Below are 22,924 nucleotides of genomic sequence, written 5' to 3' on the forward strand. Positions count from 1 at the left end.
TATATCAAAAATTAAAAAAAAAAAATCAAATTTGAATACCCCTTAAGGCTTTTGGAGGCTCAACCAATACTTCGATTAGGTTTTGGAGCTCTACCACAATACATTCTTCCCACCATTGTATTTTAAATCTTCTGTACGTGATGTGATGAGATGTTGCTCATCATCAGCTCCTCGGTGTCCGTGGCGGCCAGAGACGGGCCGATGGGGGCATCGTCCCGCATCACATGCCTCTGTACCGGCGCTCTCCTCCGACATGGACCAGTGTCGGGCCCTGACGTCAGCCGTTACCGCCCTGCCCGCAGTGTCGGTGCCTGCAGACGACGGTGATGGAGACGGGGGAAGCGGCCTCGCCGTGAAATCCCATCCGGACGAAGGGGGGGGCGGGCGGAAGGGAGATCCTCGAGGGCACACGAAGACTTGACGACAACTGCTCCGCAACTTGTCGGATGGGGACACACCGAAACGTGCACCGGCTCTCGCATCCGCATCCGGCTCACGAGGAGATGCTCCGCGGCGGCGGGCCGTGCCGCTCCGGTCGGGGGCTTCCTCGGGTCGGCGCAGCTCCTGCGAGCGCGCCCGCCGTGGAGGCGATCTAGAGAGGGGAGAGACGACCACTGGGCAAATATCACCGACATCCAGCGTCACCGTGGGACCCGACGCCCGGGGAGGACGGTGGGGGGGGGGGGGAGACGACGCACCTTGATCGGGGTGGAGCTGCGGCTCCTTTAATAAGTGATGAGGACGCGCGCTCGCCCCTCTCCGCCGGACTGGGAACGGTTGGCGATGTGATGTTTACGTCTGGCAGACGTGTCCGTGTCCGTGTCCGCTGATCGTGGGGCCGCGGCGCCTTTTGTCCTCGCGTGCGACACAATGACACCGGCCGTGTTGCGTCGCCGGCGCCGCTGCTGACCATGGCCGCGGGCTGGTGCGGGACCACCCCGGGCGTTCACGCGAGGCGCCCCGCCGCCGCCGCCGCCGCCGCCGGCCGCTCTCCGCGGAGGCTGTTTACGCGATCCGACGCGTAGTGTTGCGAGTGGACCGACCCGAGACCCTCGACTGTCTCCACATGCTGTGAGCCCCACCGCGGCCAGGCCTCTCCGTGTCCGTGGAACATGCCCGCGCCCTGTGCGAAACACCGAGGGCTGAGGGCGCTGCCGACGCACGGGCTCCGGGCGATGCTCTAGGGGGGGAGAGAGAGAGAGAGGGAGGGAGGGAGAGGTGGCGGCGGGGGGATCTGCGGACTTGCACCATAATCGAAAGAAAGAAGCGGCGGTAGCGGCCACCGACCGGAGCGACCATGTCGAAAGTCGTCAGCAGCAAGGAGAAGAAATCCTTCAGCAAGAAGCTGTTCCGGAGGAGCTCGGTGCGCTCCGTGGGCAGCTTCATGAACCGAGTGCTCCGGACTCTGTCCACCCTGTCCCACTTCAGCACCGACGAGCAGGCCGCCGAGGACGAGGCGGACGACGCGAGTCCGCTCGCCGCCGCCGCCGCCGGCGGCTCCGTCCCGTCCGACGACAGCGACTGCGGCGGCTTCCCCCTCGGCGACAAGGTGCCGGGCGTCGCCGGACTCAAGAACCACGGCAACACGTGCTTCATGAACGCCATCCTGCAGTGCCTGAGCAACACGGAGCTCTTCGCCGAGTACCTGGCCCTGGAGCAGTTCAAGGAGGGGGAGACCGCCGGCGGTCACGACAGGGGGGGCAAGGCCAACGGGGTGCTGGTGCAGAGGAAGGGGCCCCAGCAGCAGCAGCAGGAGTCGGGCGAGGTGACGGAGCAGCTCTCCGGGCTCGTCCGGGCCCTCTGGACCTTCGAGTACACCCCCCAGCACAGCAGGGACTTCAAGGTATGGAGGTGTGGGAGGGGGTCCCACCCAAGGGTGTGCACTGAAAGGGAATTGGGACGTGTCATGCACACATTGTATCCATGCCAGCGCTCTGCTCCTAGAACTTAAGCTCCAAGTGAGACACAGCAGGCACCAGGGGAAGGTTTGCGTTCAAGGATCCAAAACCTCCCCGGTCTGCGTCGGCCGTTATCTTTTTCAGCAGGGAAATGGGACCGGGAGAGTAGAAAGTCCGGAGAAGTTTCGAGCGGGACAGAAGTGCATCAAGCGGCTGAGCCTGGCACGGTTGTTTCTCTGAGCCGTCGGACACTCTCCTGAGAGTGATACCAGCACCATGATGCAGCCAATTGGCCCAACACCTCAGTCTAAACGTGTGAATCGGAGTCCTAAATAGAGGCTGTTCCCTTCATTACCATCACCAGAATTATTGAAGAGCGGCTCAGATGCAAGCCCCCTGTTTTTCCCCCCAATATTCTATATGTATGAAAAAAAACCCAAACAAGAACCTTTCTGTGTTTTGTCAGTTTCTGGTGTCACAGCTGCAGCTCTCTCCGTTGGGACGACAGGTCATGTAATATCTGAGGCACACAATCAGCTTTTTCTTCTTTTTTTTGCTCGTAGGGGAATGAATCCAAGTGGAAAAGTCGGCGTTCTCACGTAGACCAGAACACACTTCTTTAAACGGCTCCGTGAGCTGCTCAGCTGAGTGTCGGTTCCCACAGCCGAGCTTTCATAGAACTCAACGTGTTCTCTTTGGACTGTATTGTTTGATCGTCTGTCGGGCCGCTCACCAGCTTTTGTCCAGGCCTTCATCATTTCACCTCTATGACCTGTTTCCCACCACTGAGAAGTTTTGCCTGTCTCTAGCACGAAGGCCTTTTTCTCCGTCACAACAGGGGGGTGTTTGTGTGTTTGTGTGTGTGTGTGTGTGTGTGTGTGTGTGTGTGGTGTGTGTGGTGTGTGTGTGTGTGTGTGTGTGTGTGTGTGTGTGTTTGAGTTTTTTCGGTCTCAAAAGCTATTTTCTTCCAAAATGCATAACGGAGAGGAGCTAATTCTTGACAGTGTTGCTATTTCTGTCCCTTTTTTTTTTCCTACTTTGGTTGCCAGCCAGAGAACAAAACTGTCTGATTGGATTATAGATTAGTCCCTTTGGAGTGAGAGACCTTGAATACGTTTGTCTGAGTAGGGAAACAAAGTACAGCTGCAGTCTATCAGGTACTCTGACGAAGAACATCTATTAGATTTAGGATGTATTCATGATGTCTTTCCAATAGCATTGTTTCCTGATTCCCTGACTTTCTCTCTTATTAACACGTGCAGACAAATATTTGGATGGATTGAAAGTTCTCCCGTTCTCAATTTGTCTCCCCGGAGGCTGGGAGGAAATCGGATTTGTCTTTCCATGGTATCCATCGAGAGCTCCAATGCTGCTCATTGTGCTAGAGCGCCGCATGCCGCTTTCCCGGTCTGTGTACATCACAGCTCGGCGTGCACATGTGACTGTTTTCCTGCCTGCTGCCTCGGACCACAATCTGAGCCTCAACGGAGAGCACTTAAAGATCATTAGGAAGACATCCGTAGTTGTAACACAGGGGAATTATCTGCCGTGTCTCCGAAAGCCATTTTCCCCACAAAAGGAAGCTTTAAAGGGTTTCGTTGTTCGTGCGAATCCGAACTGTGTCAGAGCACGACGTACGCAAAACCTCCCGTGGATGAACGGGGGAGACGTCGGTGATGCTGCATTTCATAAAGTGATTGGTGGTCCAATGAATCCGACAACTCAAGATAACTGAACCAACGTTCGATAGAATCATTTTTTAAAAGTAGCTTTTGTTGTTGTTGTTGTTGGGTTGATAAATTATACATTTATTGAAATTTGTTTTATTAATTATTGTACTGCTTTATGGTAATAACCCTTTATCACGCTTTAAGTCACAACGTGGTTGATGGTTTCGATCGGCAAACCTGTGTGGGGGAAAAAAAATGAGTTGGAATGGGACTTATCATCCGTGCCTGGTTGTACCCATTCATAAAATACACCCCACGGTCACAGAACCATTTGAACGGAATAATCAGTTGCTTTTCAAACTGTTGTAGCGTAAAACATTGGGGATTGGATGAAGTAGAAAACGTCATTATATTCTTCCTCTTATGTCTCAAAAGATCCATGCTGATCTTTTTTTTTTTTTTTATCTCTACCCTGTTGTATTCTTTTTTTGTATTGAGGTCAAAACATTTTCATTTTCACATATTCTAACTAATCCCTCGGACTTTGAAAGATGCCTGAGCTCAAAAAACAGTCAGAAATGTACACGACACACTGTCGCCACAGTGGTAAATGTGTAATGCCACAGTTGCTGTTGCTATAGGAAAAAAAAAATATACATGTATTTTTTCCGCATTAGTTTAAAATGTAAAATGTTTCTCATCTGACCCCGTTCTTTCTTTTGGCACGCGCACTCTACTTTAAGTTACTTCTTCTGCGTTCATTACCACTGACTCTTCTCCCTGTTGCACGTGTCTGGCGCGTCATCATCAGAGCCACGCTGTATATCTCCTTTGCACCACAAACCTTTCAGGGGAATTTAGAGGCGTGCCAATTCCCCGGGACACGCGGCTTTTGTCAAGGTTTGCTGTTCCAAAGAGAGACAGATGTTTACAAGGTCACGCACATAAGCTTCCGTCTGCGTTTCACCTCACATGGTGTTGTTTTTTGTTGTTGTTGTTTTACCTCAAAATTGTCTCCTAGTCAGAGGAGTCTGATCTGAACAGACCCTAGACAGCCTCGGTGGTCCTAACACAGAAGAGAGGCTGCGTCCACGTTTGCGTCACAGCTTGTAAAAAAGGCTGAGGCTGCCTGGGTGATGCCATCAAACGGAGAAGACATGTCCCCTTGGTGGAGGCAGGGAAGGGACCACAGAGCCCGCTCCCCTTGGTGTCTTTGACCCTGTGTGACATTTGATAGCTGGTCAGTAGGGGTGACTTCATGGCCGGCAGCCAGGGTCGCTCGTCTGCAGAGTACACGCTGTTGTCCAGCCCCGGCTGCCAATTGTGTAGTGAGGTGGTTAAGCTGTCGATTTTCCAGCCCGTGTCCCGGTTTTAAAAAGCTTCTCCACGCCGGCCTCTCAAACATCCCCTTCCACCTCTGCTGACCTTTAGGATTGTTACTGATCATCCTGGTCAAGCGCACTGAATATTTTATGATCGGGGGCATTGTCGAGGAAAAGAGAAGTGGTGCTCCGAAACCAGCTCTGCTTTTTTTTTTTCGGGGCGATGTGCTGAAAAGCCTCATTTGTTGAATTCCGCTCCTCTCTGCCGCAGAACGTTGTGTCCAAGAGTGCCCTTCAGTTCAGAGGTAACTCCCAGCACGACGCCCAGGAATTCCTCCTTTGGCTGCTGGACAGAGTTCACGAAGACCTCAACCATGTCATCCTCCCTGAGAGCAGACCCCCCCGGAAGGTAAACAGCCAGATAGGACGGTATATCCTGCTCTGTATCCAGTTTTAAATACATTTTGACCAGATATTTTCCCCTTTTGTATTACCCAGCTTATCGATTGTACGATAACTGAATACTATAAACTGTGCTGCTGTTTTTTTTTTATTACTTCCAGCCTCCAGTAGAAGAAGAAAGTGCCCCTGAAGGATCTCCACTACCAGCACCCGGCTCTTTTGTACAGGAGTTGTTTCAGGCACAATACAGGTCAAGATTTTCAATTGCTGTATATACATGTATGTAATCTGTTTATACCAAATGTAAATACATATTTACTACCATACACATACCATACCGCGCACTTTACCGTAACAGTAACCTATAGCACTGACGTTTAAAGATTATGCACCAATAACATTACATCTGTATGCACAGATCATTATGACCAGCTTACTATATTTTTTAATTTCATTTTCCGCTCATTTCCAGTAATTTAAAAAGACCTACCCGTCATCTTGGGAATTTATGCTAATTGCTGCTAGTTATGACAAGGTTGATGTCACTCATGAATAAAATATGTTTATATATATAATAAAAATAAATTTGAAGCTGAGAGTAACAAAATCCACTTTCCAGCCTTAGAATTAATTAACATGTCGTATCTTGATTGTTTAATATGTGCAAGATTAAAGTGTAAAAATGACAAGTTGTGGATTTACACTAGGAAGTAAGCATAAGCCCAGATCTACCGGGCAGAGCCTGGTTATCTGTTTTCCACTGTCTTAATGCTAAACTAACCTGCTGCTCATATTTACTGTATGTACAGATAAAAACATTGGCATCAACCTTCTCTTCTTACTCTCGGCAAGATAATGAACAAGCGTATTTTCCAAAAACAACGAACTAATTCTTTGAACTGATAAACTAACAGTGTTTGTCTTGTGTTGTTGTCGTCGCGTCTCTGTGTAGGTCGTCCCTGACTTGCCCTCACTGCCAGAAACAGAGCAACACCTTCGATCCTTTCCTCTGCATCTCACTGCCAATCCCGGTACCTCACACACGGTAAGCTGCCTCTGAATCTAGTTTATCGGCATGGAAAATGTCCATCGGATACATTTCTTTTGGGGTCTGTATCCAAAAATGCAACGAGACAAGATTTATTCCTCAAGCCAGCATTAAAAAGAGTGTCAGCCCCGTCCTAGAAAAGCACCACGACAGATCTGACAGGAGAGAGCTAAAATTAGACGATGTCATCTATGTTTGAAACATCAGTTCAGCCGTGGTTATGAAACAGCCAATTAATCTCAATATTTCTTTGTTGCAGGCCGCTGTATGTGACAGTGGTGTACCAAGGAAAGTGCTCCCACTGTATGAGAGTCGGGGTGGCGGCGCCTCTCTCAGGCACCGTGTGCAGGCTGAGACAAGCTGTCGCCCAAGAGACCAAAATCCCTGCTCAACAGGTGCCGCCTCTTTCGAAACGTCCCTCTATCAAAATTAACAGGATTAGAGTACTTAGAAAAATAGGAAATTAGATGTTTTCAGTAAGCCCTGAAAGAATTTGATGGTTTGTATTGGATTTGCCTTTTAGTGGGAGGCAAGAATTATCTCAGTTCATTTTAGCAGCATTTAAAGACTAATGCAGAATAGTTGTATGTTTATGGTTCAGAATCTTAAGTCTCTTTTTATTTGCTACTGATTCCAATCACATGAATTAATCTAAACGCAACCTACACCCTGCCATTGTTCCCCGCCTCCGCTCAGATCGTCCTCACTGAAATGTACTTTGACGGCTTTCATCGCTCCTTCTGTGACGACGACGACGACCTTGAGCTCATCCAGGAGAGCGACTCCATCTTTGCCTTTGAGACACCTGAGCTGTTCAGACCGGAGCAGATTCGCTCCAAGCGAGGCGGTAAAACATCCTGTTTACTCCCCCCAGAAATGAGTCTAGCTCCTTGTTTCGTCACGGACAGTAGGCGTGGAGATGAGATGAGAAATGCATCATTCAGGAAGCTGCTACACACACTGACCTGCATGTTGGTTTACAAAGCAGTGTATGGTTTTAGTCCAAGTTAGTCCCTTTAAGTTTTTCGTGTGTTCATTTCAGGGAGTCCACATGCAAATCTCAACCAGAACAACGTTAAGTATGGCACAGATAATAACAGGATTTCCACACAAATACAAGAGCCGACAACACCACCGCAGAGTCCCAACAAGAGCAGTGGGCAGGCGGAGAAGATCGTCCTGTTGGTGTGTAACCGAGCCTGCGCTGGACAGCAAGGGCGCAGGTACTTTAATGTGGAGTTGCGACCGACCTGATCTAATATCGCTATCGGGGGCCGATACTGATGTGATTTACTCATGGGATAGCGTGCACATTCTGTTGTCTGATGTTTTTATAAATTAGTCATTCTGCAGTTCTCTCAAATGTGTCCAGTAGTCACCATTCTCTCCTTTTGTAAAGAAATCTATGACTAGTTGCAGATGATGAATTGCTGTGGCAAGCATTTCAAAACATTAAAGGAGTTTCTTGGAGTTGATTAATCTTGATGAATGAATATTTATTATGATCATATTCAAGAAAAAAGAGCTCTGGTTTTGGTATCAGTGTCAGTATTGGCAAAAATCCACATTGAGGAATTAGAAGCAGATTGAAATTGAAAAGTAAAGTGGATCGGTGTATCCTTTCATGACCAACAATTATCATTATCCCAAAGAACCTCGTTAAAAAACGTATTGCTTTTGTTTCCTGTGCAGGTTTGGTAATCCATTCATTCTGTATTTGGAGCGAACAGTGACATGGGACGTACTTCAGAAGGAAATCCTGGAGAAGATGCGACATATTTTGCGCCCTGGAGCCGCTGTGCAGGTATGTATACTCTCAACATGCTTTTCATCACCGCTTTGATTTTAATCATCATGTTCATGTGTTGTGTTTTATAATGTCTCATCCATGACGGTCTTTAGGTAGGGCCCTTCACTTTGCGCGTGGTCGGAGTTGTTGGAATCACATATCTCTTGCCTCAGGAAGAGCAGCCGCTCTGTCATCCCTCTGTGGAGAGGTAATGTCACTTGTTACCACAAGGGGGGAGTGTTACCTCACTTGAATGGTTGTTACATAAATCCTGCAGTGTGTTCAAGTTGATTGAAGAGCTACAGTGGCCTTGAATGATGTAAAAATAGGTATAGTAACTTGTAAGGTGCTAACCTCTGTCAGCTGCACGGATGTGTTAAATTGAAGAGAATGGGGAAAAAAAATTGACATTTCCGTCACTACGAACAAAAAAATAAACCCATGAACTTTTTGAGGTTTGGCATAATGACGTGCTTGTTTGGTTTGCCAAAATGTAGACCTTATATTTAGATGAATTGTGTATCAGTAGCTTTTGAGTCAATCAGAGCCATTTAGTTTCCAATGTGCAATTTCAAAACTACAATTCGTAGTTGCTTGTTGTGGGGTTCCAGTGTAGCTTCCAGTTACCCTGCGCAGTTTTAATTCTGCACGAGTGTCAGTGTCTAAAATGTGGGGTTCTCTTAATCTGTTATTTTTTTAACAGGGCGTACAAGTCTTGTGGTCCTGGAGGGCCACCTCATGTCAAAATTGTTGTTGAGTGGGACAAGGAGACAAAAGACTTGTAAGTGAGATCTTTAGAGCTGTTCATTTTAACACAAATACATGTCATTCCTATGTGGTCCCTCTGTGACTCGTGCCATGCTGTGCCCCACAGTCTGTTCAAAAGAACTGAGGACGAATACATCCCCGATGCTGAAAGTGTGCGTCAAGTAAAGGAGCAGCACCTGCAGCCTCAGACGTGCTCCCTTGCCCAATGCTTTCAGCTCTACACAAAAGAGGAACAGGTAGCCTGAGACGTGGTGTCATGTAGTCTCCCAGTAGTGTTGAGAATAACACTGACAGGCAATATAAATATAGGTTAACAATGTTTTCTCTGACAGACTCAGTCTGTCTCCCCCCAAAAAAAAATTCTGGGAAGAGTAAATTGCAAATGTTTTTTTCGGATTATTTTTCTATCCATTTGAGTGTTCTGCTGAGATCGGGTTGGTATGGGCAGATGAGTAATAAAACATATTAGAACATGGCAGCGTGCACTAAGTGATGGACATCTAAACAGGGCAAAGTAGATATTGGCACCCATATGTAAACAATCTTTTGTTTGCTGTGAGGCAAAATCAAACAAACTATTCCATGTTTTCTGTTTCTATGTTTTTATTTTGCAATGTTGCACTGTTGAGAAAATGTCAGAAAAATACATAAATTCTTACCTTTTGTTAACATATAAAAAACCCCCACAAGAGAACAAAAGCTTGATTTGATTTACTCTTTAATAACTGATGTCTTTCCACATTCACTTCAGCTCGCTCCTGATGATGCGTGGCGATGTCCACACTGTAAGCAGCTTCAGCAGGGCAGCATCAAGCTCAGTCTGTGGACCCTGCCAGACATCCTCATACTGCACCTGAAGCGCTTCAGACAGGTACACTCTTGTGGACCACAATGCTCAGATTCCTAGTTCAAGTGAAAAAACATATTTTTCCTACTGCTAATCAAAGAACTTTCATGCCATGAACGTGTTGCATCCCCCAGGATGCTGATCGACGGATGAAGATGCAGAACATGGTGAAGTTCCCGCTCACCGGCATGGACATGGCCCCACACATGGTGAAGAGGAGCCAGAGCAGCTGGAGTCTCCCCTCCCACTGGTCGCCATGGAGACGGCCGTATGGGATGGGCCGCGATCCGGAGGACTACCTTTATGACCTGTATGCGGTGTGTAACCATCACGGGACCATGCAGGGAGGTCACTACACAGGTAACACACTCCAATGACGGATGCCCCCTAAGCTTATCGTTTCAGCTGATTTTGTTTTTCTAAAAGCTTTACAAGATATTAATTACATTTGATTGCATTGTGTCTTGTAGCTCACTGCAAGAACTCCATTGATGGACAGTGGTATTGCTTTGATGATAGTGATGTTCATCCAATACCTGAAGATGAGGTCTGCAAGCAGACTGCGTACATCTTGTTTTATCAAAGACGCGCTACAATTCCGTCTTGGTCTGCCAACAGCTCTGTGGGAGGTAATTTTTGATGTGAGGCTGTAAACTCCTTTACATACTGTACACGCTGGGTGTCTTCTGTGGCAGTGGTTCCCAAAATAGGGGTCGGGACCGCCTGAGGGATCGCGAGACACAGAGGGAGTTAAAAAACACAAACGCAAGAGGTTTTCCAGATATTGAATGGAATTTAAAAAGAATAATATAAGCACAGAAGCAGTTAAACATAAAATAAAAATGTTATCCCCATGTGACCCGTGAGGTGATAATGACAGATTAGCGACAGCTTCATTGCTGCAAGACAATTTCCCACAGCACAGGAAACATTTCCACATTTGCATGTAGGTGATTTTTTCTTCTTTTTTTTGCTAACTAGCTCAAATCAATATCCTTTATGTGCTTCAACCCCCTACAGGGATAACGGGGGTCGCAAATCTCTTGCACTGTTATTTTGGGGATCAGATGCAGAAATGTTTTGGAACCACTGCTCTGTGGTGAACACAGAGTTGCAGATGTTCAACCACTCTCTGTTTGGGCATTTAGGATCCACCAGCTCTTCCTTATGTGAGCACTGGATTAGTCGCCTGATGGGTAGCCGTCCACCTAGCCAAGCCTCATCTGGTTCCTCCAGACGCACATCGTTGGCCTCCCTGTCTGAGTCCGCAGAGTTTGCTGCAGAAAGAAGCGAGGACGATGGTGAGGGAAACTATTTCTAAGATGATTGCATCAATATTTTCTTAAAGCATCTAATATTGAAGTGTATATTATTTTCCAAAATGCAGGCTTATCGAGCCGCCCGGCAGTGAGAGGCATGCAAAGACAAACATTCTCCTCGAGATCTTCCATTGCCAGTCCATTGGTACTCAGTGAAAATGGCACTAAACCGTCCTGGTCCCACTCCGCTAAGCTCCAACTCCGTTCCAACTCTCCCTCGCGCTTCTCCCTTGAATCCCACTCCTCCTCCCCTACTCTGGAGAGGATAGGAGAGGTGGTTGATAGCAAGCTGTTAACCCCCTGCTTCCCTGGGTCACCTAAGCTAGACAAACAGTCAGGGGGCAAGTTGGTCGTTGCATCTTCGTATAGTAATCCTGGCAGTAAGAGGCTGATAGAGCAAGTTCACTCCAAGGCTGTGACACAGGCAGAGCAGAGGAGCCCCATCCAAGCTGGGCACAACAACAATGTAGCCACAGCCGCTGAACAGGTTAGTCCTCGGCATGGGACAACTGCAAAAGAGCAGAAACAAAGAACCGGGTCTGCAGATAGCACTGGTGTCAAAAGGACCTCAGCAAAGACTGGGACGGAGAGTGAAAGGAGTCCCAAGAAGCGTCCTGCCACCTCCTCAACGTCGTCCAGTTCTCTCTCTCCTGCGTCCCCAGCCATTGACAAGTCACCGTCTCGAGCGCAGGCCAAGAGTGCGGCATCAGCATCCAACCCCAAGGACAAAAGCGACGGACCTGCCAGGACCAGCAAGGCGGGTTCCTCGAGAATGGCAACTCCCTCCAAAAAAGGGTCATCTCAGACCCCGGAGGCACTACGTGTCGACTCTGCCCAGCAGAAAAAGAGTGATTCTCCAGGATTACAGAGCTCGCAATCTCAGAAAAAGACCTCGCCTAGAGGTGGGGTGGAGAAAGGCTCAGCCTCTGGAAGGACTAAAGTGGCAGACAGGAGTGCCAGCCGTGAGTCCTCACGGACCAATGCGGTTTCAGAGAGAAAGGTCAGCCATGGAGGACCACCGTCCAGGTCAAGTGCTGCTAGTAAAGTGGATGGCCGGCCGGGCCGGGCTGGGGAGCACAAGGAAGTGGGCCGGAACTCAAGCAGTAGCTCCTCCATCACTAGCCTCCGATCCTCCAGTGTGGGTGTTTCCTCTGCGAGCGCTGCCCCACCATCAAGGGGACCTCATAGGAACAGTAAGACGGAGGACAAAGGTTTGTCCTTCTTCAAAACTGCCCTGAGGCCCAAAGATACCCGTAAGGCAGCTGATGGCGGCAAATCAGGTACGGGAGAAGCCAAAGGAAGTCCAGAGGATAACGTCGGGGATGCAGCTAAAGAAGGAAGCCAACATGGAACGAGTAGGAAAGCCCTGAACGGGGCTTCAGAGGCCCAGACTAATGCAACCACAGCCAAAGACAAGGAATCCTCGAAGGCCTCTTCTACAGCTAAGCATTCACTGCTGCCCTCCACAAGGTCCAAGCTTTCTGGAGCAGAGACTACGACCCAGTCCTCCACCAAGGCAAAAGACCTTTCAAAGAAAGAGCCTGCGAAAAAGACAATGCAGTCCAGGAAAATCCCCATCAGCTCCACACAATCCAGCCAGAGGTCCAAGTGATGTTACGACGAAGACTTGATAACAATTTCTCAAGTGCAGCTCTGAGGTGTTTAAACCACCAAACGAGACCGAGTGTCTGACCAACATCTTTAAAGCACCTGTAGATTTTCAGTGGATACTGAATACCAGCTGCCATACCGGACACTTGTCGTCCACATTGTTAAATAGTTATTTAGGAATGGAATTTTAACAAAGCACTTTGTATGGATTGCATTGATTTTGAGGAATATTATACTGTACTGTAAATAAGCATGGACTCCACATGTATTGAAATTATCGCCTTGTTCTGTCCGTAGCATAGTTGGGAGAAGTTCACCTCAGTAGGAGGTGAAAATAAAAGTGACTTTGCACAAGATGGAAAGCAAATATAACGGTGGAGAAATACTTTTGAGATAAATCAGACATGGACCACTCAGTCTCCAAAGGAAGTTTACTGGCAGGTTTTAACACGCGGATGAATTATTTCCAAAAATCGTTAGGTATAGCTCTCCTTCAATATTGAGAGCCACATGTCACAACAAACATCAGTGCCTCAGATAATCATAGTGAAGTATTTAATCTAAATTCTATAACTGCAGGTGTTGGTTGGTTTATAATTCAATTTTAATATTTATTAGCACTAAAAAATGTAATTTCAAGTTAAAACACAATTAAGCCTATTTAACCTGAACTGCTGTTTACATACGCTCCTCGATGTAGTAATCGTGCTTGACAGCCGTTAGGAAGAGGAAAACTGTCACAGAGAGGCCGGGAAGAGGTGCAGGAATGAAGCATGTGTCGTTGGTTTTAAATGTCTGGAGACCTTGGTTTGTAAGGATTCTTCAACGTTTGTGTTTTATTTACCAGTAATAATAACCTGTTGCCCCTCAGACAACCCCCCCGTCACCACCTCTGCCCTCCAGCTGCTGATGCCAACACTTACCTGCGGTGCCCCATGTGTCCTCATGGGGACCAGCATCTTCAGACTGCCAGACACCTCCAAACATTCCTCTCAGATGAACACAGGGTTAATGTAAAAACTAAATGTAAAAACGAAATGCCTCGCCGCACTCGGACAAGCATATTCAAAGACAGCTCGGTTTGCCTTGGTCGAACACCAGACATGTACATAGAGCAGTGTGGTGTGTTTGAGTCAGCCCGTTCTCTGTCGTTCACGTGTGACGCCGCAGCTTGTGCACATCGTTACCTTGCATCAACGTGTAGATTAACACCGAATGCACTGACATAGACGGAGAAAACACCATTCATGTAGTATATGACAGTTGTTGCATGATGAATTGCTTATGCATGCACTTAACTATGCAAGCAGATCCTTGCTAATGCCCACTCTGAGTATGTAGATGTGCTACTCTTGGATGTGTATATATTTCTAACTGTATATTTTTCCAGATGCCAGCATCAGAGAGCATGTTGAGGCATAATTTATTAAAGCTTTGTTTGCACATTTCTTCAAATTAGTATACATTTTGTATGAATGATAAGTATTGCTCACCCCCCCCCCCCCCATCAAAGTAAATCGACTCACTTCAAAGTAATGTTTCCTGTATTGTATTCATTTGTCACATTTTACCTCAAAACTCCAATTAATTTTTAAAAGGAGAGATTTTCTTTTTTTAAATATTTTTTTCTTTGGCAACAAAACATTGTTGCAGTTTACAACTTGTGGTGTAACTTTCATTAAGTGTCTGCAATAGTCTGAGTTCAACTCAAAGAGCTGAGGAATTAAAATGAAATATTCGTGCTGTAAATGACCTGATGTCAGGCTTGTTCTCTGGCTCTAAATACAAACATTTTGTCAGGTCAGGCTTTAAGACAAGATGTTGCCACTAAAGTCTTCTGTTTTTGTGTTAAGATCCCAAAAAGTAACAATGTGCAATATTTTCTCTAAAATCTGTTGTTTTGATTTTCTTTTTTTTTGTTCTATGATCAAACCTCAAACCTATCTCAAACAAACTTAAAAACGTAAGAATAGACATGAAATCATGTCTGAAATTGCTGTATTTCATAATATATTGCATTTTTTAATTATGAAAGATTGCACTGTAAAGTGCAATTGTCCCACAAATACAAATTCACTAATAAGAGTTAATGTTTTATACATTACAGTTATAGATCAAGTGGAAGACCATGTGTCACATTCAAAGAGGAGTGTACAACGCCGGCCCAAGCAGCTGGACCATAAATGACTTTATATAGCCTTTTGGCTCATGGTGCAGAATAAATATTATCTTCAGTGCCTGATGGCTACAGTGTGTTAATACTGTGGTGTTACAGCCAATACATGCAGTAATTATACTGATGTATGTATGTCACATCAACTTTGAGTCAAACCTTGCAGTGTTGAGAGAGATGTATAGATATAGTGAAAGCTATGAGGAGTTATTTATTTTCACAAACGCATGAGAACAATTTTTATTTTTCCATTCATACTCGGTGATACAATGTAATTTTGGACATGCACTGTGTTTCATCTTGTTTTGGAGAGTAGCGGTGTCGGTTGCCATTGCAGGACAGACCACAGCAAAATCAAATTATGTCATGAAATAAAGTTTTGTTGACATGTGTAGCTCTGGGTGATTTTGTTTGGAATTTTTTGCATATTTTCTGCAGCTACTTTTTGGGGGTCACACTTCTCGTTTTCTCCACTTGGTGGTGCTCAGCGTTTGCCCGAAAAGACCCGGTTGACACAAAAATAAAGAGTCGGGGGAAATGAGGCGACGTGAATTTGTCCCTTTTTGAACTTGTGGGTTTACTAAGATATATAGATGCATCACATCTAATGATGTCAGTGAGGGAAATGATATATTATTAAACTACAGCACCATCATTTATTTAGAGCTGATTCAATTGTGGTTTTATTAGTTTGGCCCAGGGCTGGGAATATTAAGAGTTAATGCTGCCTCTTTGTCTTTCTGCTCTTGTAATTTCAGTCATCAGTTTGGGAGGAATTGCAATTTCACCCTCTCACTTCTCATCTGTTGTGTAGCCTGAGAACTGCAAAACTGTTTCAAATTACCTGTGGCGTGATGGCACATGCAGTGTGCTTATCTTTACATGCAGCAGGAAGGCTCTGCGTTTTAAACAAATTGAGCATTTGTCTCATATACAGGAGAATGCATGGTTGTGCAATTAATATGCCTGTTTGAGTGTGATTAGAAAATTTGCAGACCGCAACCCCGGCACAAGATCATTCTGTAAGGGAGCCAGGCTCCTCTAGTGCTGAAATCAATAATCATTTGCCAATTGTATCAGTTCCAAAAGAACATCATTAGCAAACCATCAGTGGAGGATTCAGCAACTTTTATCTGGATTTAACACACAAATTGTGACATTACCCTTCTTGACGCCTCAACACGAAGCATCTGACACGCTGAATTAGTTGAGGTTTTTTTGCTTTTGCTACATTAATGTGTTGATGCATTGTAGAAAGGCAATCTAATCCTATTGATCAATCCAATCTTGGTATCTCCTGGGGCCATATTTGATCCTTGATGCTGCTGCTACGTCTCCATTTTGAGAAACTCTGTCCCTGGACAGAAGGAGACGATGAGCAGGATCTTTGTGATTAGCTTTCACTTTTTCACTGCTTGCTTCTTTGGATGGATCGATGGATCGATGCATGCGCTGCTGCGTTAGAGGCTACACAAATGGGGTGGCCACAATATCCCAAGCACCTGTATAATATTGCATTTACAAAATATAACCAGTAGCCCTGCAGGAGTTCGGTTACCACCATCGTATGAATGTATGATACCAGTACTTGTTTGAGGGCTATTGGATTGAATTGCACTCTATGGACACGTATGACATATACATATTCATGATAGTGTGTCTACCTTGTGAGATCATGTAATTTTTCCATTATTATTCAAAATCTACTAAAAAGTTAGAAGAAGACAGAGCATATTTGTCCATTCTATATTCGATTTTTTTTTCTTATGAATCTAACCAGGCAAAGCATTTATGAACTTATCAGATTTCATATAACTCATGAGCTTATTCACAAGATTATCATTATATGATTTCATTGTACCCTTTCATTTCACATGCCTTAATTAGCATTGCAGCGCCATTTTATCTTATCTTTCTCTTATCTTGTTAACTAGATTTAATTTTATTCTTTTTTATTTATACAATATTATACATTTTCATTGTATGTGCTCAGTGCTGTTGCTATATATGCGGTCATGTTCCAAAATGTGCGTGTCCCACAAGGGAGATGTAATGGGTTTATGTTTTGATTTCTCTTTTTTACATTTGTATGAATAAAATGTATTATTATTATTATTATTATTATTAAGGGGGATCTATTGGCAGAAATTACATATATTATTCATGATTGTGTTTTATCAATACCTGAAACTAAGAATCATAGTTCTGTTACTTCAGAATGAGCCCTTTGTATTCATCTGGTCGTGTTTCTACAGCAGCCCACACAAACCGAACGCTGCCTCTACACTAGAGCCACATTCATTGGTTCTCTGACATTCTCTGAAAGTGAGGGTGAGCCGAGGGGTATTCAGCTGTTTGCAATCTACACCTTCACAGCCAGATGGCACTAGATCCTACACACTGAACCTCTGAGCTGATACCGGAAATAATGAGGAAAATCTGTTGAGCAAACAAAAATATATTCCCCGTCCTTCAGTAAATCACTGTCAGTTTTGATGATTGATGTTTTCTCTAGTTAAAGAACATCCAAAGAAATAAAAGAGGAGAAAACAGGCTTCACTGTCAGAGTTGGAAAAAAATTAGAAGTATTAGAAATACCAAATCTCTCTCGTTTGTCCAATCATTCCTATCGAATTCATCATCTTAACGTGTACGTTGCACCAAATGCATTCTCAACGCGAGACCTTTCGCCCTTGCCGGATGGCAAACAAATTCAATTATTTAGTCGACTCCGGAGCGAGCATGTCAGTTATTTCTCTTCTCCCGAGTCCAGTGAAGCAGTGCTTTAGTCCCCTTTTAATTGGAGATGAAAAATCAAGCAAGCTTTGAGTGCAGTTGGAGATAGAGGGGGCTGCTTTTTAGGCAATGCAATATACATAACGTGTCATGTGGGACAACCAAGGCTGAATTACATAATCCCGAGTGGTGCCTTGAAAACAACTTTAACACCCAAGGAAAATGCTCTTGTTACCATGAGGCAGCCCAGCATTCATTCCCATTGTACCTTTCCTTGTCATTTGTAATCACAAAAGGCTTTTTTTAAGACAACAGAATCATCATACAGGATATTATCTCCGTCATCTCTCTGCGGAGCGTAGCTACGACCAGATGATAAGATGCCCATCTTCCTGAACTGAGTGCTCTTTCTGTTTTTAAAATGAGGATACACAAAAAACACATCACCTGTTAAATGTCTGAGACCCAGCAGCCGCCGCCACGTACAGTTCTCCTACAGAAAAGCACAGGAGTGAGTGAGTGAGCGAGTGGCCAGAATCCCAAGAACTTGCCAATACAGAGGACTCATCGGGATGCTAGAGAGCGAGGTGTGAAGTGTCAAAGTTGGACAGTACAGCCAGCGCATGTCTGCCACGCTTCCTCTGACACTCTTCCTACACCGTTGGCTGCGCGCGGAATGATTGACTGAGGGGTTGATTATGCTTCTCCCAGCCAGGTGGTTGGCAGGCAGAGAGGCGCATATCACCAGATTGCTGCATCAGCCAAAGTGTGAGGCCACAGATTCTGGCGTCGGTGTGTCTGGACGAACATCACAGGAATAATAAGAAGATGCAGGGACGTCAATCATCACCATGTCTGTTTAGTTGTGATCGCCCCCCCCCCTTTTTTTTTTGTTGGCAGCAGTCTCTCCATCTTGTATATTGTACCATTAGAGGCGTTTGCTGTTCGAGCAGTGCTGAGATGGGAGGCAGACGAGGCTGCACAAGTGAAAAACTCGAGGTTCCTTGGTTCTTGTGGGAGAGGGAGAGAGTCTTTGATGTTGTGGAGTTTCGTAGAGGCAAATAACACACTTTGATATTTCATAAGCCATCTCTGCTCAGAAAAAAAACACATGCGGGCACAAACACGCGCACACACACACACACACACGCACACACGCACCCACACACACACACACACAGACAAAGATGAGATTTGAATTACCACCCATCTGACAGATTTGCACTTATTTTGGCTGCAGATATTTGTCTTACACAGAGCGCAGTTGCTAAAAGTTCCAATTTTCCAGAGAAGCCGCCGCTGAGTGAATGTCTGTCCTGTTTGATTTTCTGAGGAAGATAAATTAGTGTTTGGATGAACATAAAAGGTAATGTATTCATAAAAGCCGTGATGAGTGCAGCTGTCTCCAGCATCTGACATCCAATCTGAGACAAGTCGCCCGGGAGGTAGGACCATCCTCCATCCTTTGTGTGTGTGTGCATGTGTGTGTGTGTGTGTGTGTGTGTGTGTGTGTGTGTGCGTGAGTGCGTGCGTGTGCGCGTGGGCACTGATGTTTGTTAGCACAACAAAGAATTCCTTGTCTGATTGAATAGAATTGAAATGTGTGTGTGAGGAAAAGCACTGTTTTGTCCTAATCATAGTTTGATCTGAGAATGGATTGAAATGTATTTCACATTTCAATAATTGAATGAACAGGCAATTTTCATTAGGATCGATCATGGTCAAAGACGAATTGTTGATCAAAAAATTAGTAGATTAAAAATCTGGAGCCAAATTGATCTCAAATGTCTCTCTAATGTATTAATTTATTCAATAATCTTTAGAGTATATATTTTTTAGACATGAGTTAAGTTAATTGTGTTACTGTGAAATATCATGAAACTAATAATTTCACCTTAGATCCAAGACGGTATCATTATCTACCGATGAGAAATTGTTTTAACTCCCCAAATCCATGAGTATAATGTTTAGTCTTTCTCAGCAAACACGGGAGGCATTCCAAATTGAATTCCTATCACACTTTCCCACATTTCAATTGGTCTTATTCCCATCATTTGTATCTATAATACGTGGCAAGGCTTTTGCGCAGCAAACCAAGACTGATGTGCAATTTAAAATAGCGTCACACAGTGGAGGCAGACTTCCACATCACAGCCCTCCGAATGTCATGCAGGTTCAGTTTGTCCATCCTTTTAGACTTGTCCTTTTTATCAAAAAAACATAGTACACTCTATATGTGGTTTAGAAGAAAAAGAAAAAAGAAAATGCTGCATAGAGATGGCTCCCCCCACTGATATCATTTCTAATTTGCTAATGATTGGGGTTTGGAAATGTGTTCATTACCTAAAGGAGCTGTTTGGGCATTACAACCTGCACACAGAGCCTCTCTCACTGGCTTCTGCTGTTGCTGCTCCAGCCTTGTAAGGCTTCCTGCGGCGTAAGCCCCCCCATCACAATCCTAATGCGCCGCGTGTCGACTCAGGTGTGGTCTCGAAGCCCAGGGGTTGCTGGTACATCAGAGGTGTTTTGGTTTGCCGCGGATGCGAGGTTCATCTGGAGGCAGCCTTGGGATGAGGCTTGTCATTCTCCTCAGTGAGACATGAGCCACACACTCTAATTAGAACACATCTCCTGGTGGGAGAGATGCCTCCAATCTAATCAGCTTTCTACCACACTTTAGCTCCTCCGCAGAAAACAGACCCCGCTCGTCTGACAAACGGCTACAACCACAGGGAGATGGCACCGAACAACTGTTTCTAATTCGGAGGACTTTGCGGAATTTCACAGATCTGAATCTTGAAAGGGCACGCGCCCAACGAATCCTCACATCTTTGCCATCCTCCTCTCACTCTCTGTTGGAGACGAGTTAAAAAGAGGTGGCTGTTGACGTGTATCATAGATAATAAGATCCGAATGTGAGGGAAAGAAATAATATTTTAAGCTGCTTTCAGATGGGCCTTCGATGTTAAAGATTTTTTTGTCAGGAAAAAAGGAAAAAGACTGCACGTGCACAAAGAACATGGCCTCCATTTAAACTAGATGTTCACAGGAAAATTGTGTCTGTTATATTTCACTGCTTCCCTTTGCTGGTTCCCCTCCGTAAGTCTAATAGAGCACGTCACATGCACACGCTCATTAAGTGTCATCCCTGCAGACTGCAGTTTCCTTACGTTGTCCTGCAGATAGCTGTAGAACAAGTATCGTCACGTTCTTGAGACTGTGCCACAGTTGTCAGCACTTCACTTTAATTTGGCTCCTAAGCCACTGGTGACTTCGACCACTGGGACATCCCGTCGGATGCTGCCGAAGTTAAACTATTCAGAGGCATTAGAACTGGAGGAGGTACATGGCTGAATCTCTGCCTCTGCAGTGTCAGCTGCTGTCTCACTTGGATACCGGCGAAGCAGAGGGCGGAGGAGGGCTGTGTGAATGTGTGTGTTTTAATTCAGCCGAGCTAAAATAGAGCATGCATGTAAAATGCATTTTCCTGTAGGTTTGCATTTTTTTTGGGGGGGGGGGGGGGGTCATTATAGCATTGTTAAGAATTAAATGCAAAAGCGACTGCAATATTAACGGTTCAGCGCTGGAAGTGTTCCTTTTTGAAAGAATCCTTTGCCACTGCTTCCGTCGTATTTCCGCGCTCATTAAAAATCCAAAAGAGTGAATGTTTGAGGCTACATTAACCAAGCGGGATTCTGCGTGAGATGAACTACATTATCTGCATGAGGAGAATCACAGTGACATTTAAACACTTAGAGTCTGTCCTCAGCCGCCACACTCCATTTTTATTTAGTTATTTTTTTTAAAGTGCTTTAAATAAAGTAGGCTATTTTTCTGTTTTCATGTATCCCCTCCAGTAAGGGGGGGGGGGGGGGGGGGGGGCATGAATCAATAAAAGATCACGATGTTAAAAATGACTATCAAGAATGCTCTACGCCTCTCTCTTAATCTCTCTATGGAGCGTGAAAGATAAAAAGAACAATACGTCTCTGCCCTTGTCCTTGAAGTTTCGTTATTAGTCTCAGCAATAACAAGCGCATATCAGCAGTACACTAACGTATGAACTGATCCCTTCACTCCTGCAGGTATCTTCTTTATTAAATAGTTACAGAGGAGCTTCATAGAGATATGAAATAGTGTTAATTGTATGACAAATTAAAACGCTTAATTAAAAAATATAATCCACACACAACATCACCTTGCATAGGGAATTGTTTGAAGTGAATCGTCTGGTCACAATGTTTCATAACAACAAAAAAGGAAAGATTCATCAACACATTAGCTTTAATAAATGCTCATTAGGCTTAACAAGCACCTCATTAGCTTGAGTGCAAATAGGTCACCTCACAGTGCTGCGGAACGCAGAGGATTTCACCATTTGCATTTGCTGGCTCCTGCGAGAATTCATATTTTTTCAAAAAAGAGAGCTGAGTGCGCGCGTGTGTGTGTGTGTGTGTGTGTGTGTGTGTGTGTGTGTGTGAGAGAGAGAGGAAAGAGAGATTTGACCTGCAAGCAATCTCTGGAGAGCCGTCCACTCGCAGAGTCTAATCAGACTGTGGCTGATGCTTGTTCTAGGGGATTGCTCCTCTCCAGCCCTCAGGCCTAATTAGGACCCATGTGTACCGTACAGAGAGCTGCTGCTGCTCACAGTGACGTCCGGATAGACGCTCACCTGCGTGCGCGTGTGTGTGTGTGCGTGTGTGCGTGTGTGTGTGTGCGTGCGCGCCCAGTGAGCCACAGAAATGAGCTGCCAGCGAACATGATGGCAAGAAGGGCGTCAGAGGTGGTGGAGCCACTCTGCCTTCGCCCCCACCTGGAGGTCGCACCAGTTTAATGAATGTGAGGAGAAGGAGAAGGAGAAGGAGAGAGGGAGAGTGAAAGAGAAGCCGTGAGGAGAGAGAAAAAGAAAGGCAGGCGTCTGGGCTGAGGCAGGGTCACACAGAGTGGAAAAATCTTTCATGGCTTTTTTCTCTTAACAATGTACTGTAACCATTTTGCAGACGAGGGGAATGGGGAGACGGAGCGGCTGAGCACGCAGCAGAGTCAAACATGCACTGAGCTCGACTCCCTGCGCCGCTATGTCAAACACCAACAAGTCTTCAAAGGATACTCTGTTACATGCAAAATTTCAAGAGGGCCTCAGATGAAGTAGTATTCAAACAGATAAAAGTAGCCCAGACTTCTGAGGTATGGAGATAACGGAGAGGAGCGACGTGTCCTACATTTCACTGGGAGTGAAAATCATAATTAATGAGCGTTAATACTTAAGAAAACGGGCTCTCACAGTTCAGTGTTCCAACGTCTATTATGACGGATATGCATATAAACGCCGAGCAATATG

The 22,924-nt window shown here is 45.4% G+C and overlaps 1 protein-coding gene across 1 annotated transcript; it reads left to right on the top strand.

The window, feature by feature from the left end:
* The first annotated feature begins 228 nt into the window (after positions 1-228).
* LOC118287638 (ubiquitin carboxyl-terminal hydrolase 31-like) lies at positions 229-15,241 on the top strand. The gene is made up of 16 exons (XM_035613028.2): positions 229-1,843; positions 5,162-5,299; positions 5,454-5,542; positions 6,245-6,337; positions 6,600-6,735; positions 7,037-7,187; positions 7,383-7,563; positions 8,033-8,144; positions 8,243-8,337; positions 8,833-8,910; positions 9,004-9,133; positions 9,649-9,768; positions 9,879-10,104; positions 10,215-10,373; positions 10,893-11,045; positions 11,132-15,241. Exons 1-16 carry the CDS (start codon positions 1,298-1,300, stop codon positions 12,673-12,675), a joined length of 3,951 nt encoding a protein of 1,316 aa, XP_035468921.2. The 5' UTR covers positions 229-1,297; the 3' UTR covers positions 12,676-15,241.
* The last annotated feature ends 7,683 nt before the right edge of the window (positions 15,242-22,924 follow it).

Source organism: Scophthalmus maximus, chromosome 16 (genome assembly GCF_022379125.1).
Source record: "Scophthalmus maximus strain ysfricsl-2021 chromosome 16, ASM2237912v1, whole genome shotgun sequence".
Taxonomy (NCBI): Eukaryota; Metazoa; Chordata; class Actinopteri; order Pleuronectiformes; family Scophthalmidae; genus Scophthalmus; species Scophthalmus maximus.

Coding starts and splice junctions, on each gene's coding strand:
- LOC118287638 (XM_035613028.2), top strand. CDS start 1,298: ATGTCGAAAGTCGTCAGCAGCAAGGAGAAGAAATCCTTCAGCAAGAAG. Junction 1,844..5,161: donor AGCACAGCAGGGACTTCAAG/GTATGGAGGTGT, acceptor TCTCTGCCGCAG/AACGTTGTGTCCAAGAGTGC. Junction 7,564..8,032: donor GCTGGACAGCAAGGGCGCAG/GTACTTTAATGT, acceptor TTTCCTGTGCAG/GTTTGGTAATCCATTCATTC.